At 44.7% G+C, this 20,594-nt stretch overlaps 5 protein-coding genes across 7 annotated transcripts; 2 read left to right on the top strand and 3 right to left on the bottom strand.

Annotated features, from left to right (window-relative positions):
* Window positions 1-3,880: 3,880 nt before the first annotated feature.
* LOC108099505 lies at window positions 3,881-4,430 on the top strand. Its single transcript, XM_017203068.2, has one exon. It carries the CDS (start codon window positions 3,887-3,889, stop codon window positions 4,088-4,090), a length of 204 nt encoding a protein of 67 aa, XP_017058557.1. The 5' UTR covers window positions 3,881-3,886; the 3' UTR covers window positions 4,091-4,430.
* Window positions 4,431-6,588: 2,158 nt separating this feature from the next.
* On the bottom strand, window positions 6,589-8,848 carry LOC108099502 (transmembrane protein 135). The gene is made up of 4 exons (XM_017203063.2): window positions 8,737-8,848; window positions 8,234-8,658; window positions 7,194-7,970; window positions 6,589-7,097 (listed from the first exon to the last, which is right to left on the bottom strand). The coding sequence occupies exons 2-4, from the start codon at window positions 8,384-8,386 to the stop codon at window positions 6,660-6,662; spliced, it is 1,368 nt and encodes a 455-aa protein (XP_017058552.1). The 5' UTR covers window positions 8,387-8,658; window positions 8,737-8,848; the 3' UTR covers window positions 6,589-6,659.
* Window positions 8,849-9,184: 336 nt separating this feature from the next.
* On the bottom strand, window positions 9,185-10,996 carry LOC108099503 (transmembrane protein 135). 2 transcript variants are annotated; one of them, XM_017203065.2, is made up of 4 exons: window positions 10,873-10,996; window positions 10,567-10,824; window positions 9,729-10,505; window positions 9,185-9,669 (listed from the first exon to the last, which is right to left on the bottom strand). In XM_017203065.2, exons 2-4 carry the CDS (start codon window positions 10,717-10,719, stop codon window positions 9,232-9,234), a joined length of 1,368 nt encoding a protein of 455 aa, XP_017058554.1. In that variant the 5' UTR covers window positions 10,720-10,824; window positions 10,873-10,996; the 3' UTR covers window positions 9,185-9,231. The 2 variants fall into 2 exon arrangements, with proteins under 2 accessions (XP_017058554.1, XP_017058555.1); XM_017203066.2 differs by having other exon boundaries at window positions 10,567-10,755.
* Window positions 10,997-11,296: 300 nt separating this feature from the next.
* Window positions 11,297-14,716, bottom strand: LOC108099501 (transmembrane protein 135). 2 transcript variants are annotated; one of them, XM_017203061.2, is made up of 5 exons: window positions 14,208-14,716; window positions 12,126-13,069; window positions 11,929-12,069; window positions 11,699-11,865; window positions 11,297-11,638 (listed from the first exon to the last, which is right to left on the bottom strand). In XM_017203061.2, exons 2-5 carry the CDS (start codon window positions 13,053-13,055, stop codon window positions 11,509-11,511), a joined length of 1,368 nt encoding a protein of 455 aa, XP_017058550.1. In that variant the 5' UTR covers window positions 13,056-13,069; window positions 14,208-14,716; the 3' UTR covers window positions 11,297-11,508. The 2 variants fall into 2 exon arrangements, with proteins under 2 accessions (XP_017058550.1, XP_017058551.1); XM_017203062.2 differs by lacking the exon at window positions 14,208-14,716 and adding an exon at window positions 13,365-13,501.
* A 4,431-nt stretch (window positions 14,717-19,147) lies between these two features.
* LOC108099504 (odorant receptor 85c) lies at window positions 19,148-20,434 on the top strand. The gene is made up of 3 exons (XM_017203067.1): window positions 19,148-20,104; window positions 20,161-20,316; window positions 20,378-20,434. Exons 1-3 carry the CDS (start codon window positions 19,148-19,150, stop codon window positions 20,432-20,434), a joined length of 1,170 nt encoding a protein of 389 aa, XP_017058556.1.
* Window positions 20,435-20,594: the final 160 nt, after the last annotated feature.

The raw sequence follows: 20,594 nt of genomic DNA, 5'->3' as shown, positions 1-20,594 counted from the left end.
CCTTTAATTTTTTTTCTCTTTGAAAATTTAATAAAAAAGCCATACTCATAATTTCTGCTGCTAAGGATTGCCACAAATCTTGTCAATTTTGCCATAAAAGTATCGGTTATTTTCATTTATCAAAACTGACCAAAATTCTAGCTTTCAACCAGAACAAGAATTTATTTGGCTGCCATGGCTATGCAAGCGCAAATTCATTTTCATATTTTATTCAGGCAAAGCAATTAAACCGGTAGAATTTCGGCAAAAGCATGTTGAAACATGTACTCCGACCATAAAATGTTTTAAACTAGTGGGTTTATGTGCCATATGAATAACGAAGTTTTCATAAAATTTCCCAAATATTCAAATTAATAATATCAGGCCATTCTCCTACTCGCCCATTAATATGCCGGCCTTTCTCGCTCAATTTAGAAGCGCAGTGCGGCAGTAGTTTAATTTTGCAGGATTCATCCGTATCGGGCAAATTAATTGATTCAGATACGGAATAGGGGCGGGGTCGTTGGGCCAGCACTAAAAAGGAGTTGCAGTTGGGTGGACTCGGATGGGTCGGGTGGATTTATGGGGCTTCCCTTGGCGACGACGAATTGCAGCTGAGTTTGTCAACGTTGCGTATACGCCGCATGGGCTTGGTGGGGCTTCGGCCTTCGAAGGAAAAATTTGTCAACATTTTCATGTCGGGCCGGCATTTGTCGTACCTGACTGTTGTTTATGGTTGCCCCGGCGGCAATTTATGGCTGCCCATCTGGACCTTGTCTAATGACATAATTGGAGGCCGTCCGGAGTGCAGCCTAAAGTGCAACAAAGAAACTTTGAGGCTGCAATTAATTTACGATTCTTTGTGCGGGTGACCCCTTTTTGCAGCCAATTGGGCGTGCGGAGTGGCAGTTGCCAGCTGCCACAAGCTGGGGCATATGCTGCCGCAAATTATAGCCACATTTGCTGGCAGCCGCATTCAAGTCGAAAGCCGTTAAAGCGCCGGCCCTGCGAAATTTGCCTGCGCTGCATCATTTGCCTCAAATTGAATTTAAAGCCACTGCTCGCCGGGATCGGGCTCCTTTTCCAGTGTGTTTCGGTGGTTCGGTGGCTCAGTGCCAAGATGTGTGCCCAGTGCTGCTGCTCTTTTCGTCCTGGTGCTTTCTGTCCGCCCCAGGATCAACATTTCGCCTTTGTCCGCTTGCCAGGCATCGCAGACTAGAACGTTTTTACCGCAGATGCTGCAGCTGCAGCTTCCTTTGTGCTGCAACGGCTTAATCCGCTCGCTGGCCGTTAGCATTTCCCATTTTCCACGCAGCATATCGGGTCGACAGCAGCAGCCATGTGTTTTACAAAGCTTAGTATGCGGCGGCTAGATTAATTATACCCTTCCAAAAGGTGGCCATATATCACTTGCTTTTAAATTTTAATTAAAACGAAAGTAGTTGACAAAAGGCAATCAACTGATTTTTTTCCAAATGAGCTTAGGTTAGGTATCACAATTTTGTAAAATAAAAGCCCGAGTGGTTGGGAAAACATAGAGAAAAACTTTCACTTCTTAAAAGATTACTTGGCTTTCCTTATTTCTTTTCAAGTCAGTTGGCATTTCCGTTGCCATTGGCGAAACAGCGGCGATTTTTTCCAGGGAATGCCCAAATGAATTTAGAGCAATTTTCAATTATTGCACAATCGAAGCGTAAATAAGTTGTAAATCATCAATTACCCGACAAAAAGAAGCCGGCTTCCTCCCACGCACGAGCATTGCTCAGTTACAACAACTGCAATTGCCAAGGAATCGCCAAAGGCGGATACGTGTCCTATCGCATCCCGAAAAGCAGCAGAGAGGAACTCAGATATGAGAGTCCTTTGGAGGGGATTTGGGGGAGTGGCGGGGGAACTTGGTGCTCCGGCCAGACAATGGGCAATCGTAAAAATAGCAACTAACAATCCAGAAAGCACTCGGCCACAGTGAGACCAGGACGAAGGCGACCAGGAGATAAGCAGCGCCAGCTGAGAAGAAAGAAGGGCAAAAAGTGCACTGCGGAGAAAGGACATGCGGCCTGGAGAAAGGTGCTCAATTATACAAATTACAAAAGCCGTTTGGATTATGTTTATAAAAATATTTCCCTTTTTTGTGCACACCTTTAATCCAATTAACAACAAAAAAGGTTGCATAATATGTTCAAAATGATTTCAATTATTTAGTATGCTGAAAGGGAACTCTTACAAAAAATCTTTTACGTTAACAGCATGTTGATTTTTAAATTTATAGCCCAAGGTCTGATATAAAGTCCCATAAAAACGCATACAAATGACTATTGTTTCAACATGCAAATAATCATTTTTTGCTAACTGCAGTATGCATATTAATTAGCACCTATTATACATGTTACTCGTTACTTTAAAACTTTTGTTAATTTCTCCCAGTGTCGACGAAGGAAGTGCTGCTAGTCGGGCAGTGAAAACCTTAAGTAGATAGATATAGCAATGTCTCTCCGTCCCTGCCGGCATGTGATTTATGTGGTAAATAAAAGAAGGACGAGAACAAGAACTAGAACAAGCTAGGGAATCAAAGCCGACGATGGAGATATAGGGATAGATATAGAGACAGGGCCTCGAGTCGGCTGCAACATGCGACTGCAGTTGCAACAAGCAGCAGGCGGCAGGCGGCAGGCGGCAAGCGGCAAGCGGCACAGGCGGAGAAGCCAAAGACAAAGAACCCCCAAAGAGAGGGAGAAAGAGAATCAGAGAGAGTGAGGGAAGATGGTTGAAGAAGGAGACGAATAGACGGCAGTACGGCGGCGAGACGGAGTAAAAGTTTTTAATATTATTTCAAGTCTGAAATGAGGGCAATCAGCAAGTGCAATTGTCGTCGAGCGGCTGGCATAACAAAGGAAGCGTTTTCGGCAGTAAAAGCGGGTGGAAGGAGCTGAACCGAACGGAACAGAACAAAGGCGTCGCTGAGATGGATCCCGGGATCCCGGGATCCAGGCTTTGCCAATAAGCGATGGGAGTGCCCCCTGTCAACGCCAAATGATGCATTCCACACACCGCTCTCCGCCGCGCAGGATAACGCTGGCTATATGTCGGGGGAGAACAAACAAAGGCCCCGAAAGGCAAAGAGATTGGGACAAAGACCGCTGCGGAGCAGCTGCAGATAGGATGGCTTACAAGTAGGTAAACGATGTAGTTTCAATTAAGGATGTGCCGGGAAAATGGCGGCTGCAGTGTGCAATGAAGCGCGAAAGAGCGGGATAAGGAGTCGCTTCGCTGATGAAGTCGGTTTCCTTTGAGGCAAAGCGGGCGCTGGTTATTCAGTTAGTTCGCATTTGGCCTGGCAGAAGGATAAGGCCATCGCCGCCATCGCGATGCACATGTCTCTGCCGAATGCCGAGTGAGCGGAACGCGCGGTAGCGGAACAGCGAACAGCATCGATAAGGCGAATGCGTCAAACTGAACTTGTACCACTAACCCAGTTAGTAGCGGAACGAATGGCAATGCGAATTTCACGGAGCGGGGGACGCGTGGAGCTGGGCCACATGTGTCCTCGCACAATGCGCATCCTGTTGCGAGCCACACACGAGCTCTAAACCCGAAGGTTCACGAGGGCGGCGGAAATTGCAGTTAGCCGAAGTGCCCCCCTCGAAACGAACGAACTTGGAACGCTGCCGCAGAGGTTCGATGGAGCAGTTCGAGTGGAATCCCCAGCAACACAGCTGCAAAAGCACCGCAACATTGTTGCCATTCGTGTGTAGACTCAAAAGATAACGGTTGTGCTATCGGTCGGAGGTGGCATTGTTTTGTACCCTTATCTCCCACCGGCGGCACGTTTTTGACGGGGTTGAGAGGGGTCCACCGCGTGCCTGATCCCATCGATCCCACTCAGTAGGTCTACAAACTTGACTGCGACATGACGGCTCCCTTTGGCGGTGGTACCAGCTTCTGGCTTTGCCTGATTTGGCTCCAACTGGGTCTGATCAATGCAGCCCTGGAGTTCCTGCGGGTTTTCGTTCCCCTGAACCTCGTGAGACTGAGAGAGATCGATGACGAGGAACGGGACATCGAGGGCGAGTGCACTTTTGGGGCCATCAGCATACGAATGTTCGCATTCTAAGATGTAAGGGAAATGTGATCTCTTCAGTAACTATAAGTTAAGTCAACTACACATTTAACCATAAACTATGTAGAAAAAAAAACACTGATTGTTTGTAATGTATTATACCTAACTAAAAACCTGAAGACAAAAGTATACTATGAACCTGTTATTGTTTTAAGCATTTTTAACGTAATATTTTAAAGTTTTCTATAAGATTTGTAATTAATTAAACGACTACCATATCAGATATGAAAAAAATTCCTTTTTTTATGAGGTTTATAAGTAAGTAGGCAAACAGTAGCGATATGAGTAAAACAAAGAGTAAGCAGGCAAATAAAAATGAAATATATATTTTGTATATGCACCGCGAGTTAAAGACATGTAAACAACTCAACATTTGTACTGGTTTCTTTTTGCGACCTAAAAAGTTCATGGCTACAATTTGTAGAGGTAACTGAAAGAAAGGAAAACAACCTTAATCGCAAACAGATAATGCAGGCAAGCAATTTAAGATTGTAAAAGAACGAAACAAGAATTTAGTCGAGCTAAACCTAGAAAGGAAAGGGATTTCCAAAATACTTTATTTAAAAGTATAATAGGGTTAGTCCATTCCAAGGTAAAACAATTGCATTTATTTATTATGTATATGTATGTTGTAGAGCGCTGTAGAAACTCGCATTCAATCTTGGCACAACACGACTGCAAGTTTTAATTAAAAATTCATCTCTTCTACGGACTTACAAAAAAGTGTCATTTATTTGGGGCAGTATTCGGACAGCTTGGGGTTGCTTATCTTGCGTTGACATACCTTGTCAGTTCATAGAAATATAAAACGAAATTTATGGCAAGTAGAAAGTCTTGGCCAAGTAGTGAAAAGTTCCTTGCTTGCGGATGGCACTGCTTTTTGTCCTCTCCGCTTCTCCATTTCGCCTTTTTTGACAGTTGAAAGTTCATTTTCCGTTCGATTTGCCCAGCGAGCTTCAAGGCATCGGCTCCAATAATATTTCATTACGCTGGGGCGGAGTTTATTCATTTGCATAATTCCCTTGTTTACAATTTGTGTGCCACAGAAAAGAGCGATTGACTTAAATGAAGTTACAACTTGGCAGCAGCAATAGCACCACCAGTAAAAGCAGCAGCTAAGTGAAAGCAGCAGTTGCAAAATAAGAAAATTTATAATATTCAATTTATATGCACTTTTTGCAGCTTCATCTCCGCCGGAGCGCCCAAGGAGTAACAACAAGTAGGAGCTGCGAGAAACAACAGAAACAACTGCAACTGCTAAGCTGATAATCCCAGATTTCAAGGCGCCAACAGCTGCACCCACTCAGGCGGAGCCACGCCCCCTAATCCGCCCCTTTTCCGGCGCTGTGATTAATGAGATTTGTCACGGGCTTCATTTGTATTTTCCATGCTGTTGACTGGGCCAGAAACCCCGCATTTCCCGCTTCCCCTCCCTAAAAAAGACTGAAGCCCACTGACATGCATATAAATTTCATAAATGCCAAGCAGCCTGCAATTGCAGGACTTTCCCACCCAAGGAGCGTGTCCAACAGCAGCTGGTCGGCGAATTTGCATTTTCATTATTTTCAACTCAATTTTAAAATGAAAATCACCAAAGACAAACAGCGGCGGGTCAGGCTGCGGAGCGGAAGGAAGTCGCTTAGCCGGCGTGCCTTATTATGATTCGCATAAAAATAAAGGCCGGGTCCTCCGCCCATCCTCCGCCGATAACTAAGTGGCACATTAAATTTACCCGAGCCTATAATTCATTTGTTAAGCCTGCCTTGGATTCGGTTCCACTGCCAGTTTAGGTTCCCTTCCCAAAGCTGGCCAAAAGGATCATTAGGAGGGGGCCAAGGACCGCTACTCCTTATTATACGCTGCTCATTGAGTACTGTGAAATTTTCCTGTAAAGAATGCAGTGCTTAGAGGAAGGAAATACTTTGGAGATAAAAATGATTGCCCATCAAAGTTTTAGATTGTTCCCGATATAAATAAGCTATATATTAGCAACTTAAAAATGTACTTTTGAAGAAGTTACTTTACCGAATTATCTGTAATAAGAATGCAAGATTTGCTTCAATAATAGTTAGGGTATCTCTACCTTCGACGTTATTGAACCACACACTCTCCTTTATTCATTTCCTTTGTGTTTTATTATTATTTTTATTTTAGTGAATTTGTAGCTGCATTTCGGGTATCTCCACTTGGTCTCAGCTCAACTCCGCTCAGCCAGTTCGCCGGCTCGGTCGGACTGAGTTATGGTGGGCAATAAATTTATATGACATATAAATGTAAATAATTGAGCATCGCGGAGCCGCCGTCTAGAGTTGTCACGGCGGTGAGGCCAGTGGCTCAGGGGTTGAGAGGGTTTTTTCGAGGAGGCTAAGGGGGGTGAGGGGGACCAGCGGCTTGTTGACTCTGTGATTGATGTTGGCCCACTCTGCGGCTCCTCACTTAAAAGTCCTTAATGGCCATTCTGCGTCGCGCATTTAATTTAAAGTTTTGCTGCATCGTTGTGTTACACATTTATTGTATTTGGCTATTTGTTTTATTATACAGTGTGTGCGGTGGGAAAAACCATCTACACAGTCAGGGCGAAATTGGGAAAGGGAGAGGTCATGTCGATGCCCAGCTTCTTGATCACAAAGTTGATCTGGTCCTGGCTCTTGAGTCCGTAAGCCTCGAAGGGCTTCACATTGAAGCGGCTGATGCGGTTGCCCGAGATGCCCATCAGGAACTTGTAGTAACTGGGACGCAGGGATCGGGCTTCCAGGATCGCCGAGTGGAAAAGGACTGCCGTGAAGAATCCATACATGAGCATCGCAAAGTTTGGCACTTCGGGGACTTTGCCCTCGGAAATGCCCCAATTGTAGAGGAGGTGCAAGGACTTCCACATCAGGTAACACGCCACCGTGGTGTTGGGGAATCGCAGGAAGCCAATCGATCCGAGCAAACCAGCCGGAATTGCGAAGAGAGCATTGTCATATCCAAGGGTGTGGCGCAGACCGCAGGAAGTTGTCTGCAAAATGAATAGGAAGTGATAAGATATTGGTTTTGCAAAAATAATGAACAATAGCTCTTAATTAATGAAAGCGTAGATTTAGGTTTAACCAACCTTGAAAAGGAACGAGAAGATGCCCAAAGCCAGACCCAACTGAAGGGATCCCTGGTTAAAGATCTGTTTGCGCCACTGCATTTTGAACTGGAAGATCTTGGGAATGTTGAGCAGCAGCTTGAGACCCACTGATAAACCAACTCCTCCTGCGAAGGGTTTCAGTCCTCCGAGGAGAGCGTATCGGGCACAACCTCGTTTGTGAGGACAACTGGGATGTTTGGCCTTCAGGAGTCGATCGTAGAGCTGCAGGTATGAGGATATGCAACGGAAGTTGAGTGGAGCCTGCCGGGAACTTTGCGATGTGGTCACCACCGGGGTCTTTAGAGGACCCTCCTCCTCCTTGCCCAGAACCAGACTCAATGCCTTGAATGTCGGGTCCTTGGCCACGGTTTTGTGAAGTCCAACTCTGTATAAATACATCAGGGCAGTGACACTGAGGCCCATGATGAGCACCTGCCCGTTGGGAATGGATCGCACCCAGCCCCGGGACTCCATCATCTTCCACAGCGTTTCGATGCCAACATTGGCCACATACAAGGCCAGTGGAGCTCTTCTCTCGGGACGCTCGAAGGCGAGGCAAGCGACGCTGGAGAGGAACGTGGGCAACCAGGCCACTGTGCCGAAGTAGAATCCGCCGAGCATCTGGCGCAGTAAGCAGACGCAGAACACAAATAGGGATCCATTCATCGTGAGGAAAGCTGTTGACTGAAGGATTCCGGTGACAGTGCGTCCGAGGTCCTTGAGTGAGGGAATGCGTCCTCGCATTACGAGGGCCAACTGTAAGATAACAAAGAAACATTAATGATGATCTTTGAGTTATGCTTTTGAAATTGAAATAAAATAAACTGCTTCGTAATTGTGCTTCCATAAGTCACAATATTTATCAATATTTTGGAAGTGCTAATTTAAAAAGTAACTGTTATTTAGAATATGACCTTTGTACTTGAAACCTTCATATCACCCCTTCTGCGATATACAACGCACTTGAAGCGTGGGGGATTTCTAAGTACTTGAGGCCTAATATTACCCCATTAACTCACCAAGTAAACAGTGGTGTAGGTGCGCAGGCTGAAAGGAAACTCGGCGAGTAACATGCCCGCTGCAGCACAGGCACAGCTCGAGGTCCATGGGTGGTTGTACTCGTAGCAGGTGGCATGGAAGGCCACATCAGCCAGCTTACTTTGGGCCGCCATGATCCACTTTGAATATTGGCTAATGCTCCGAGGGGTTCGATAATCGAATTGGCTCAAGATGATAAAGCTTATCAAGAAGGCGCTTATCGCCTAAGGTCCGAGTGTGAACGAAATACTCTGTCTTAAATCAACTTCCTGGATTTGTGAGAATTTAATAGACGTGAAGGTCTTTTCGGTTTTCCAAGTTCCTCTTTTCCCAGTAAAATTCTCTGGGCATGTCTTGAATCAGCTGCAGCTGGTTATCCAATTGGTTCCACCAGGGGATTAAATTGCTTATAGGAAAAGATAAAATTATACACTTCAAATAATGGCAAATTGATAAGAAATTGTTTCTTGTTAAGTATGCTCACCAATGCTATATTTTAGTAATTTTAAATTTGGCCTAACTGTTTTCTTTTGCGAGGAAATGACGTTCTGGCCTGGTCGGCCATCAAATACAACTGATGGCCGTTAGCCATCGACGGTTTGGCCAGTTAAGGTCCGCGTGTAGACGCACTTTGGGAGCTCCATACCGCCGTAATCAGCTATTCGGCCCACTCCCGCAAATTCCCCAAGTGGTTCGGCTGGAGTGCGTCGGATTGGAAGGCACTTATCGCATACACGCGAGCTGAAAGTTGGCTAACTTGCTCAATGGCGATCGGTTTGTTGACGCTGCGTCACCTCCAGCTGGTTGATTTCTTATCAGTTTATAAGAGCAACCCGGCGTGTTATTTTCTGGAGCTAAACATCTCTTAATGCTTCTCTTAAGACGCTATACTTGGTTGCAATATGAAAGACAGGAAATAACAAAACATATACTTTATTTTCTTATGTTTTTATTTTGAAGTTAAGAAGGAAAACAAAGTTTAAACAGCCAAAGCAAATAATGGGTTAGGTGACTTCATGACAATTCCCAGCTTCTTAATTACGTGATTAGCCTGATCCTGGCTGTTTACTCCAAAAGCCTCAAAGGACTTCATATTGTACCTGCTGAGACGACCTCCCGAAATGTTCTGGATGAACTTGTAGTAGCTGGGCCGCATGGATCGAGGCTCCAGAACGGTCGCATGGCAGAGCACGGCCGTAAAAAATCCGTACAAGATCAGGGATAAGCCTGGCATCTCGGGCACCTTTTCCGCTGAGACTCCCCAGTTGTACAGCAGTTGAAGGGATTTCAACATCAGATATAAAGACACCGTGGTGTTGGGGAAGTGCAGCAGCCCAATTGATCCTATCAAGCCAGCCGGAATGGCGAAGAGAGCCTTGTCATGTCCAAAAGAGTGCCGCAAACCGCAGGAGGTTGACTGAAATGCAATAGTTTATAAATAAATATTGAAAACAATTAGAATTGATTGTTGTTTACCTTGAAAAGCAATGAAAAAATACCAAGTGCAAGTCCTAGTTGCAGAGATCCCTTATTGAAGATCTGCTTGCGCCACTGCATCTTGAACTGGAAGATCTTGGTAATGTTCAGCAGCAGTTTGATTCCAACCTGAAGTCCCACGCCGCCCAGGAAAGGTTTTAGGCCACCTAGGAGCGCGTATGGAGCACAGCCCATCGAGTGTGGACAACTAGGATGACTGTAGGATAGCAGAAGATCATAGATCTTGAGGTGCGTAGTAATACAGAGGAAGTTAAGTCTTCCTAAGCGGGGTCTTTGCGTGGTGTTAACCGCTGGAGTTTTAAGAGGACCCTCCTCCTCCTTACCCACGATCACACCCAAAGCCTTGAAGGTAGAATCCTTGACCACCGTCTTATGAAGTCCTGCCCGATATAAATACATCAAGGCGGTGACACTGAGGCCCATGATGAGCACCTGTCCGTTGGGGATGGACCGCACCCAGCCCCGTGACTCCATCATCTTCCACAGGGATTCGATGCCCACATTGGCCACATACAAGGTCAGCGGAGCTCGTCTCTCGGGTCGCTCGACTGCCAAGCAAATGGAGCTGACCAAGAGCGATGGCAACCAGGCAGCTGTTGCGAAGTAGAAGCCTCCCAGAAGTTTGCGTACCATGCAAATGGCAAATACGAAGAGGCTGCCATTCAAGGACAGGAAAGCTGTCGACTGTAGAATGCCGGCTGCAGTGCGCCTAAGATCTTTAAGTGATGGAATCCGCATACGGATAAGTAGGGCAAACTGTCGAAAGTAAAATAATGTAAATTGTTACCCATAAAATATAAAATATTAATTTACTTACCAAATAGACAACACTGTAGGTGCGCAGGGTAGCAGGGATCAAGGATAATAACATCCCTGCCGTCCCGCATGCGCAGCTTGATGTCCATGGATGAATGTACTCCTGACAGCTGCAATTGAAGGCGATCTCAGCGAGCTTACTCTGGGCAGCCATAGTCCACTTTAAATACTTTTCAACTAGGAAATTGCTCTTATCGAATGCAGACAGGTGATAAAATTCCACTCAATCACTTAATCTTTTACTTCGTTTACAGCTGGTCTGCGGTGGTTTAGATTATTCAAATGCAAACCCATAACTATTACTCACCTTATTAATCTCAAACTCATTTGCTATCAATTCATGCGGTGTCCAGTTGTTTTTCGTGGAATCATTCTTAGGATAAGCACTTATCCGGCAAGAAAGAATACCGCCATACGTTTGCACCTGAGCAGGCATTAAACTCTACTGACTGCCGGCCAAGAACTTTGCTAATACTTCCGAATATACATATATCGGCTTATCGCTTTTAATCGTTTGTTTACGTTTGGGGTTCCTATCAAATTTTGGAAAGCTCTCTTTAAAAAAGGTGTGCAACATTTTTTTGGTGATTACTTGTTTAGTTCTCTTAAGATTTAGTCCGAAAGAATAAAGCTTTTAAAAGAATATAGGTGGTTCCAACTTTGGTAAACACTGCAGGAAGAAAATCCCGAACATGCTTTAACCCAATGCCTTTGTATTTAATTGTATTAAATTATTTTTGGTAAAGTTTTATTGATACCAAGAAATAAAAAAAGTCAACATAGCTTACAATCCACCCGTTCTTGCTTAAATTAGTAATCGTTGGGCGCTCTTTGAGCGCGGGAGACTCTTGAAGTATATACAACTCGCTACAGAGCGCGGATATATAGAGATATAGTGGAGCCTTTGGCAAAGTCGACAGCAGAGAGGTCGATTGGAAACGGTTCAGGAGGCGAAGGAGAAGGCGGGCAGCGGGGCTTTCTCCACAATTTTCAGAGCTTTGATGGTATCCCACGCCTGTTGCTGACTGTTCAGCCCAAACACATCGAAGGCGCCCAGATTAAACCTGCTCAGACTGCCAAAGATAAGGTATCGTTAGTAAGCTGCTTACGCAGCGTGTGCGAACTTTGCTCACCGATCGCCCGAGATGGCCTGCAGAAACTTGTAGTAGCTGGGGCGAAGGCTCTTGGGCTCCAGGATTCCCGCGTGGAAGAGCACCGCCGTGAAGAAGGAGTACAGGAACAGCATGAAGTTGGGGATGTGTGGTAGTATGCCTCTCTCTTGTCCTTTTATGCAAAGTATCTAAAAAGAGTTATTACAAGGGGGTTAAATAAGCTCGTATGTCTTTAAATACAACTTGCTAACCTGAAGTGCTTTCCACATGACATACAAGGCCACTGTGTTGTCTGGATACTGAGTGAAGGTCACAGAGGCTACCAATGCGGCAGGAATGGCAAACCTGGCATCATCCCCGTTGAAACTGTGCCGAAGAAGGCAGGACATGGACTGTAAGAATGAAAAATGGTTACCATTTAAAAAAAAATAAATGAATAAATTCTTACCTTATAAAGAAAAGAGAAGCTGCCCATGAAAATGCCCAGCTGCAGAGTGCCGCGGTTGAGGACCAGCTTTTTCCAAGGCATCTTTCCAGAGGTGATCTTTTTCACGTTCATCACAACTTTGAGGGCCACCTGCAGTGCTACTCCGCCCACGAAGGGCTTAATGCCTCCGATGAGGGAGTAACTTAAGCAGCTCTGTGGGTGCCGGCAGCTGTCGTGCTTGGCGCGGATCAGGTTGCTATAGACGCGCACCCAGTCGGAGATGGAGGAAAAGCTGACCGTTGGACGTCGGCGCGATGGAGTTGGTTGTTCACCGGGCACCACTGGACCTGACTTGGAAACCGGTCCCGCCTCCTCCTTGCCCACGAAGATGCGGAGAATGTTGAAGATGGAGTCTTTGCAGGCGTCCGTTCTGTAGAGGTACAGCAGCGCCGCCATGCTCAGCCCGAAGATGATGGTCTGTCCATTCGGAATGGAGCGAACCCAGCCCCTGGCCTCGGCCATCTTCCACAGCGTTTCTGTAGCTACATTGGCCACATAGAGAGTGAGCAAAGGTCGACGTGCAGGGCGCTCCACCAGAATGGCCGAAAACGAAGCAAAGAAGCACGGTACAAAGGCCACCGTGGAGAAGTGATAGCTGCCCAAAATGTGTCGCAGTGCGCAGTTGTACAGGATGAAGGTGTAGGCATTGGTCACCAGGAAGGCCGTGGACTGAATGATTCCCAACAGAGTCCTGCGCAGATCCTCGCGGCTTGGAATGCGGTGACGCATCAGCAGGGAGAGGGCGTAGACCACTGTGTAGACCCGCAGGCAGTAGGGCGTGGCCGAGAGCAGGATTCCGGCTGTGGCGCTGACACAGTGGTCTGTCCATGGATGCTGGAACTCCTTGCAGGTGATGCACAGCGGATTGATCAGCTTGCTCTGACCCGTCATTGTGAAAAGTCAATCTGCAATTAAGTCAAATAATGTAGTTTCAAATACAATTTGTAAAGATATCTAAACAATGTAACTGGCATGTCTACAATTATTATCTTTGTTTTGCATTTTCATATGTATGACACTTCAAACCATTTTTATCACCGTTTATTTGATAATATTGTCTTTTGATAAGAAATGTTTGATATCTTGTTATGGTTTTATGATTACAGCCATGCGTTTAACAAAAATTTAAAATTTATTCTAATCAAGTACATGCATTTAAGTTATGAGTCACGTATGGGGTGGATGGGTCCGTTTTTTAACCTTTAATCTTATCTTGGGGCTATAACAAAGTATTATTATTATTCTTTCGACGCTATCGGTTGTTCTATTGAACTTGAAATTCTGCCAAAAAATTTGCTTTGGTTTATGGTACTGGCTTATTATTTTTTAATTGCTGAGGGCGGACTGCACCTGCTGCTGGCCAGGCCAGAACTGACTTTTTCCCCAAGGCAACCAGTGGAAAGTTGGTTTAGACTTGTGGATTACAGCTGTTTTGCGAGTATCTGCGATTATTTACTGCTGTCTGTCGATAAGATACATGCCAGATTAGCCACTGCGGGGGATTTGCCATTGGCAAGTACAAAGGTTATACATAAAAGGGTAGGATTGGTTTTTGGAGAGATAGAAATACCCTTGAACACTTTGAAATGAATTTACTATAATATATGATTAAAAAAGTTGACACCAAGCTCACATATGTAATTATATTCAGCATTGTCTCAAATCAAAAATTACTATTTGACGTTCAGTTTACATACGATTATGCTCTCTTTTTGGTTTGTTCAACATTAGCAACTATTGGGAAATCTTTTGATAGTATTTATGATTAAGATTAACCTTAACCTAAGCCACTTTAGATTACAGTCAGCCAATGAAACTATTTTTTGAAGTACCCTCAAAATCGAACCACCTGCTCTGAAGTGTTGGCGAGTTACCCCGTTATCTCTCAACCTGATTTGCATGAGAAATATGGTTTTAGCCAAGTCATTGACCGAGGGGTCACGTCGAGATCTTTGCACAATCTTTCGGAGTACTACGACTAATACCCGGTAGTGGAAAACCCGCAAGCCAATCTGCATTATCGGTTGTCGGGGAGGTACTTACGTTTGAACTGCTCGGGCACTTAAAGGTGGGCAATAAACTGATGACTTAATTCGAGTGTTCTTGGGTTGTTCAAAATTCTGCTTGATTTTTGTTCAGGACTGAGATTGATAGAGTTACAAGTTTTCCAGTTCCGGATTGAGAAGTTGACAGTAAGTGACAGCAAAGTGACTGGAGTTCCAGATTGTGATATGAGTGTGTTTCAAGCCCCTTCTACTCAGCGTCGTATGAAATCGGCTGATTATATATAAAATGGAGCTGGATAATGGATGTTTTTATATGGGCGGCGGCAAAGTCCAACAACAACAAGTGGTTGGGCGGTGAGGAGAGCACTTTCTGAGTCCGCTGCCATTTAGCAGCGAATGCTGCGACTTTTAACAGATCTTCGCCAGCATTTGCCCAGTCGCTGCTCGACTTTTATCACTTTTTTATCTGCTTAGTTTTGACGACAATTGCGCGTTTTGTAAACAATAATAAGAGAACTGCTGACTATCGGCAGCGCACGTTCACCCATCGAAATATCGATAGACCGACGCACATATGGCACCAAGTGCCGTAGTAACCAGCTTTCGTCCGCTGCAAATGGGCGCAAGTTTAAATTGATTGGTCTTCAATTTAGTAAAATCAATTTGTTATTGTAAAAATAAATTATATTAACGATTTGTTAACTTAATATAAGATATTATATAGGAATTATTTTTACATAGAAACAAGTTGATTATTTTCATAATTGCTCCATTAAATTACACAGCTACTAACTTATAAAATTATTTTCTGTCTAAAGCGCAATTTAATTGGCTGCAAATTATCCCGCCCAGCCGAAGGTTTCGCTTTCCTACGTTGGCGCCCACGCGTGGCTCAAATTTTCATTTGCGAATCCTGTGGCGACCTCTGAGGCCACAACTCGTGCCACAACCAACTCAGCTGCCTGACTACCAAAAGCACTTGGGCTGCCAAATTGTTTGCCGTTCGAGCAGCAAGGAGACTCTGCCAAAGACTCTGTGCCTGTGCAATCAATTGGATTTCGGTTGTAGTTCATAAAGTGTATCTGCGCTGGTTGAGTCCTTGTTCCACTTCCACTTTCGGTGTCCTTATGCTCCTTCTTCTTTTCATTTACGCATGCACTAGGAGAAAAGGATACCATTTATGCCGTAATATAAAGAAATAAATGATGAAATAATTTATATACATATTATAAAAACATAGTTGATTAATAAATGTTTAAACTATTTTCTACATTTAAGATTTTTAAAACAACAAAATTATTTATAAGCAGTACTTAACTCTTTTTTATAGGGCTAAATACAGACCTAAAAGTATGTGCTTTGTTTTGCTAATTAATTTTTTTCTCTAAGTGTAGGGAAGCTCTTTGGTTTCGGTTGACACGGCACCGCGGATATACAAAATATTTCGTTATTGTTTGTGGCTGCTCCTACTCCGGCGCTGTTGCTCTTGCCATTTACCTGTGGCACGGCTTATTTTGAAAAGCCAAAGCGCTTAAGTAGTTCATTCACCATAAGGCCCAAACAGACGGCTGATGGGTGATGGGGGATGGGGGAGTCCTGCTCAGATCCTTTCCTCTTTTGTGGTCGGTGCGTAGCTTCACTTTTGCCGTCTCCCGCTCAAATGCTTAGCGAAATTGCGGCTGCTTTGTGTGATTCGCCTGTTCTTGCCTGGGCTTAAACAGAGTGCTGTTTTTTCGGGGGTGGAGTGCCGCCGTGTATATCAAATATACTTGACTCTGTCAGGACCTGGCACTCACTTAATTTGCTCGAGGTGTTTACGGGGGTGCCCGTTATCCCGAAATAAATCCTTGTTTCTGACGTGTCGCTAAGTAAGCACTTAAACGGCAAGGAGGTCCTTTTGTTGCTGCTAATCTAAAGTTGACCCGCTTTCTTTGGGTTCAATTGGCAATTAACCTGGGCTGCAGACCGGCTTGCAGGTTGCAGGTCGATTGCAGGATAATTGTGGAGATTGCCAGCGGGCACACGCACACCCGCACACTCTCGCACACAAGGAGCTTGTGAGCTGTCAATCCGGCAGCCACTTAGGAATCAATTTGTCCAGCGGGCCGTGCGTTTAATATGCAGCGGGCTACAAGGAACGGATTTTCCGATTCCTCAACCGGCCTGGGATTCAGTTTGGGTTTGGGTTTGGGTTGCTTCATCGAGTTGCTTGACCACACAACACTCCTTCTACTTCTCCGCCTGCCGAAACGCTCCGGCATTTATAGACTTGTCTTGGGCTCATTTATCCTGGGCTTGTGGACCAGCAAGCCCGAACTCAATCTCCCAGCCCGAACCCAAACCCAAACCCCTACGGCACGGCTTAATGCGGAGTCCTGCTCAGGATGCCGCCTGCATGCGGCCATTTGTTTAGGCCCTCTATGTGTGCGGTTGCGTCCAAATGTGTTCAATTAAGCGGTAATAAATTGTTCATTTGCTCATCGGTGCGCACGGCCATTACAGAAACAACGCAATCGGGGAGTCGGGGAATCGGGGAATCGGGGGAAGGATCTACGGCTGGAGGAGACATTGTCGTCACTGTAATATTTCATGGGGACCAGCAGCGTACGTTGATGCATATCCTGCCATTAGCAAGCCTTTTGCATAATACACAATTAATTTTGCACAAAGTTGTTATTTTATTAATTGCTTCCATTCGTTTATTTTCCTTTCCCCGATCACAAGTTGGTTAACCGAGAGTTGGTATTTTGGCCTGGTCCGAACAAAGGCGTCGGAGTCATCAATAGCTGTGGGCAGACGTTGACCAAAGAGTCAGACTCAAAACCGATAATGGTGACCCCACCCGTTGTCCACTTTTCCAACCGAAAATGTGGCGACTCCACTGCAAAATATACATTTTGCGGCTTCTGCTAACGAACGAGTGCCAAAGCAGACATTTTCCCAAAACCCCAATTCCAGGCTTTGTTTTCTTGGGGCAAAGTCACACATGTTAAATGCGTCAGATGTCACACTGCCAAGCAAACCGAGAGACAATTGCCACAATGCCACCGAGTTACTTGTCGTTCGGAAGTGGTTGCAAAATGTAAAATTAGCATTGGATTAGGTTCGAGTTTCTCTTCATTTTTCCTATTATCGAATACTTATGCATAAGAGTCAATATTCCTAGCCAAGTGACTTCATTTCTTCATTTCTTCTTGAACTTTAATATCTTAACCATGTGTTTAAGCTCTGGCATAAGGTATAATGATTTCCTCATAACATCGAATTGGTTATTACCAGTTATTAGGAAAACTCAATAGGTGATCAAGATTTTTGTGGTATTTTTAGAAGGAATTCCCTTCCTGGTTTGCGTATGCAAATTTATCTACTTGGGAGCAACAACAGCACCGTAAACAGGACCAAAATCAATTCCCGTCGTCCCAGCCAAGGTGCAATATCCCCGAAGCGAAGTCAAACGAAATTAGTTTGCTGCTCATAAAACTTTTCCCCGAAGTTTGCGCTGTCCACATACCCACACTTACCGATTTTCATCCTGGGAGTCCGGGTAAACTTTGGAGTATGAGTGCATACAATAACTTTGGCTTGCCGCCGGTTCGTGGATGAATTGGGGGTGGAAGGTGGGAATGGCCGCCGCAAACCTTGTTACCTTACATGGCTCTTCACCTGAGATCCGAGACTTGAGACATGAAAAGTTTTTTGCGCCCGACCGGTCAGTGGGTCCCAAAGCTTTAATTGTATTTCAAGTTCCAGGTTGTTCTCGTCCGATCCGCCCAGCCACCCACTTTTTCCGCCCACGCTTCCATTTCCATGCGTGATAAATGGCAAAAATGGAAAATTCGTTCGTTTGCTTTTGACCGGCTTCGTTCGCTTTTAGCACTGCGATTCGCTGTCCGCGATGGAAGCAACATTTCAGGGCTTTTGTCCTTCAATTTGGCCCAAAAATCTCTTTTGGCCAGTTGTGGTACCACATAGCACCCCGAACCGCCTGTTTTTCACTTGTAATCGCTCTGTTTGCATTTGCTTGGCGTAGTTTTGTAGGGCAACGCACATGGACAGAAACAGTATCAAATCGGGCATACTTCTGCATACAGTAAAGCGAGTGGAATTAGAGTTTCATTTGAAGAGAAGCCAGATAAAACTTTTAGGTCCATCAACATTATATTAAAACACAATGTTTTTAGGAATTTAACCACAAATTTTGTAAAGTATTTTAAATTCGGATTAAAAAATCAACCATTTGAAGATGGAACATTTTGAATGCAGTTTTATCAAGGATCCGATTACAAACGTTTAGAGGTATGCCACTTTGAAATCGGTTGAAAATTGCAAAAGTTATAGGTTCCGAAGGTGCAGTAAGGGGTTACCTTTTGGCTAACCATCGAAAACTTGGAAAAATCGGACATGAAGATGGGTTAATGGCTTCACTGCAGTTATTTTACTCAGACCGCACTGTATAATTGGGCTAACGTGCTCTGCGGGTGTAATTCATTCTCTTAAAGCCAAGCAAACTAAGCTGAATTGTTGAAAACTGAACGGATTTAATTTATTTCAAGTGCGAGCGAAGAAGACTTCGCTTACTACGGATTGGAGTTGGGTTCGATACGCTGGTTCGAATTGCATTTATTCAAACGTTTCAATCGCTTTCCGTCGGATTCAATCTCCAAGTGATTTATTGTGTTGCCCAGACAAGCTAAAAAGGATGTGGGGATCGGGGATGAGGAAGCTTGGAGCTCGGGTGGGAATCGTGATTGCGTTTGCCTAGGCATAACAATTATCCGCAGTTTATGTAAGCGAAATCAATAATTAAGCTGCAAACGAAGCCCTCAATTAGACGCATTATAAACACAAATCCATACAATAACCGTAAACAGTTCTATAACTATGTCATTACTTGGCATAACAAATACTGCGGGTCCCTTAAAAAAAGTCTATAAAAGAGCTCCCAGAAAACTCATTCGATTAGTCGAACGTCGGAAAATGAAGTTTATGAAGTACGCAGTTTTCTTTTACACATCCGTGGGCATTGAACCGTATACAATGGCTTCTCGGCCCAAGAAAATCGGTCTGTGGTCAACAGTTCTTTTCTGGGCCAACGTGATAAACTTGAGTGTCATTGTTCTCGGGGAGTTTGTCTATCTGGGAGTGGCTGTTTCCAGTGGAAAGTTTATTGATGCCGTGACCGTGCTGTCCTACATCGGATTCGTGTTTGTCGGCATGAGCAAGATGTTCTTCATCTGGTCGAAGAAGCCAGTTCTCAGCGATATGGTCCAGGAACTTGAGCAGATATATCCAAAGGGGAAGGCTCAGGAGGAGGACTATCGTCTGAGTAGCTACCTTCGATCGTGTTCCCGGATCAGTATTACCTACGCGCTCCTCTACTCGGTGCTCATTTGGACCTTCAACCTGTTTAGCATCATGCAGTACCTCGTCTACGAGAAGTGGCTCAAGATCCGAGTGGTTGGTCAAACGCTGCCATATCCGATGTACTTTACCTGGAACTGGGAGACCACCTGGTCGTACTACCTGCTGCTTGTCTTCCAGAACCTCGCAGGACACACCTCGGCATCCGGACAGATCGCCACGGATCTCCTGCTCTGCGCAGTGGCCACCCAGGTGGTCATGCACTTCGATCACTTGGCCAGAGTGGTGGAGCACCACGAGTTGACCAATGACTGGAACAAAAACCTACAATTTTTGGTCAAAAGTGTCCAATACCACCAGCGTATTCTCCGACTGATGGATGTGCTCAATGATATATTCGGAATTCCCCTTCTGCTGAACTTCATGGTCTCCACTTTTGTCATCTGCTTCGTGGGTTTCCAGATGACAGTGGGAGTGCCGCCGGACATCATGATTAAGCTCTTCCTGTTTCTGTTCTCATCGCTGAGCCAGGTGTATCTGATATGTCACTACGGCCAGTTAATTGCCGATGCGGTAAAGGATTTCCTTGAATGAACTAACATATTTTTTACAAATTAATTTTTTTGCAGAGTTCTGGCTTGTCGATTGCAGCCTACAAACAGAACTGGATTAATGCGGACTTACGCTATCGTCGGGCTCTTATATTCTTTATAGCTCGCCCTCAAAGGACAACCTATCTGAAGGCCACAGTCTTTATGACTATAACAAGGGCCACCATGACAGACGTACGATTTAGTTAGACTTAACCTAACGCATATAAACTAATTAATTTTGAAATATTTGCAGCTACTTCAGATATCCTACAAGTTTTTCGCTCTGCTCCGAACCATGTACATTAAGTAATTCTTAGCAGTTGTTTTTTATTAATAGTTGCCCTTAGAAATAGCCACGAATCGTTGCAGCTGTCACGACCCTTTTCCTTTAGTTGTTTGTTTGTCCTTTACAAAATAAGCATTACACGCAAGTGTAGTTCGTAATAATCTGCAAATGTCATATTTATCGC

This window comes from Drosophila ficusphila, unplaced genomic scaffold (assembly GCF_018152265.1).
Source record: "Drosophila ficusphila isolate 14025-0441.05 unplaced genomic scaffold, ASM1815226v1 contig_791, whole genome shotgun sequence".
Lineage (NCBI taxonomy): Eukaryota > Metazoa > Arthropoda > Insecta > Diptera > Drosophilidae > Drosophila > Drosophila ficusphila.
Note: the sequence above shows the minus strand (reverse complement) of the source record. Positions and strands in the feature narration are given on the sequence as shown.

Bases quoted from the DNA above. Each gene is read 5' to 3' on its own strand.
- LOC108099505 (XM_017203068.2), top strand. From the start codon at position 3,887: ATGACGGCTCCCTTTGGCGGTGGTACCAGCTTCTGGCTTTGCCTGATT.
- LOC108099502 (XM_017203063.2), bottom strand. From the start codon at position 8,386: ATGGCGGCCCAAAGTAAGCTGGCTGATGTGGCCTTCCATGCCACCTGC. The intron at 7,971-8,233 runs GTGAGTTAATGG...GTTATCTTACAG, and splicing joins CCTACACCACTGTTTACTTG to TTGGCCCTCGTAATGCGAGG. The intron at 7,098-7,193 runs GTTGGTTAAACC...TTCATTTTGCAG, and splicing joins TCTTCTCGTTCCTTTTCAAG to ACAACTTCCTGCGGTCTGCG.
- LOC108099503 (XM_017203065.2), bottom strand. From the start codon at position 10,719: ATGGCTGCCCAGAGTAAGCTCGCTGAGATCGCCTTCAATTGCAGCTGT. The intron at 10,506-10,566 runs GTAAGTAAATTA...TACTTTCGACAG, and splicing joins CCTACAGTGTTGTCTATTTG to TTTGCCCTACTTATCCGTAT. The intron at 9,670-9,728 runs GTAAACAACAAT...ATTGCATTTCAG, and splicing joins TTTTTTCATTGCTTTTCAAG to TCAACCTCCTGCGGTTTGCG.
- LOC108099501 (XM_017203061.2), bottom strand. From the start codon at position 13,055: ATGACGGGTCAGAGCAAGCTGATCAATCCGCTGTGCATCACCTGCAAG. The intron at 12,070-12,125 runs GTAAGAATTTAT...TCATTCTTACAG, and splicing joins GCTTCTCTTTTCTTTATAAG to TCCATGTCCTGCCTTCTTCG. The intron at 11,866-11,928 runs GTTAGCAAGTTG...AACTCTTTTTAG, and splicing joins TCATGTGGAAAGCACTTCAG to ATACTTTGCATAAAAGGACA.
- LOC108099504 (XM_017203067.1), top strand. From the start codon at position 19,148: ATGAAGTTTATGAAGTACGCAGTTTTCTTTTACACATCCGTGGGCATT. The intron at 20,105-20,160 runs GTAAAGGATTTC...ATTTTTTTGCAG, and splicing joins GCCAGTTAATTGCCGATGCG to AGTTCTGGCTTGTCGATTGC. The intron at 20,317-20,377 runs GTACGATTTAGT...AAATATTTGCAG, and splicing joins CAAGGGCCACCATGACAGAC to CTACTTCAGATATCCTACAA.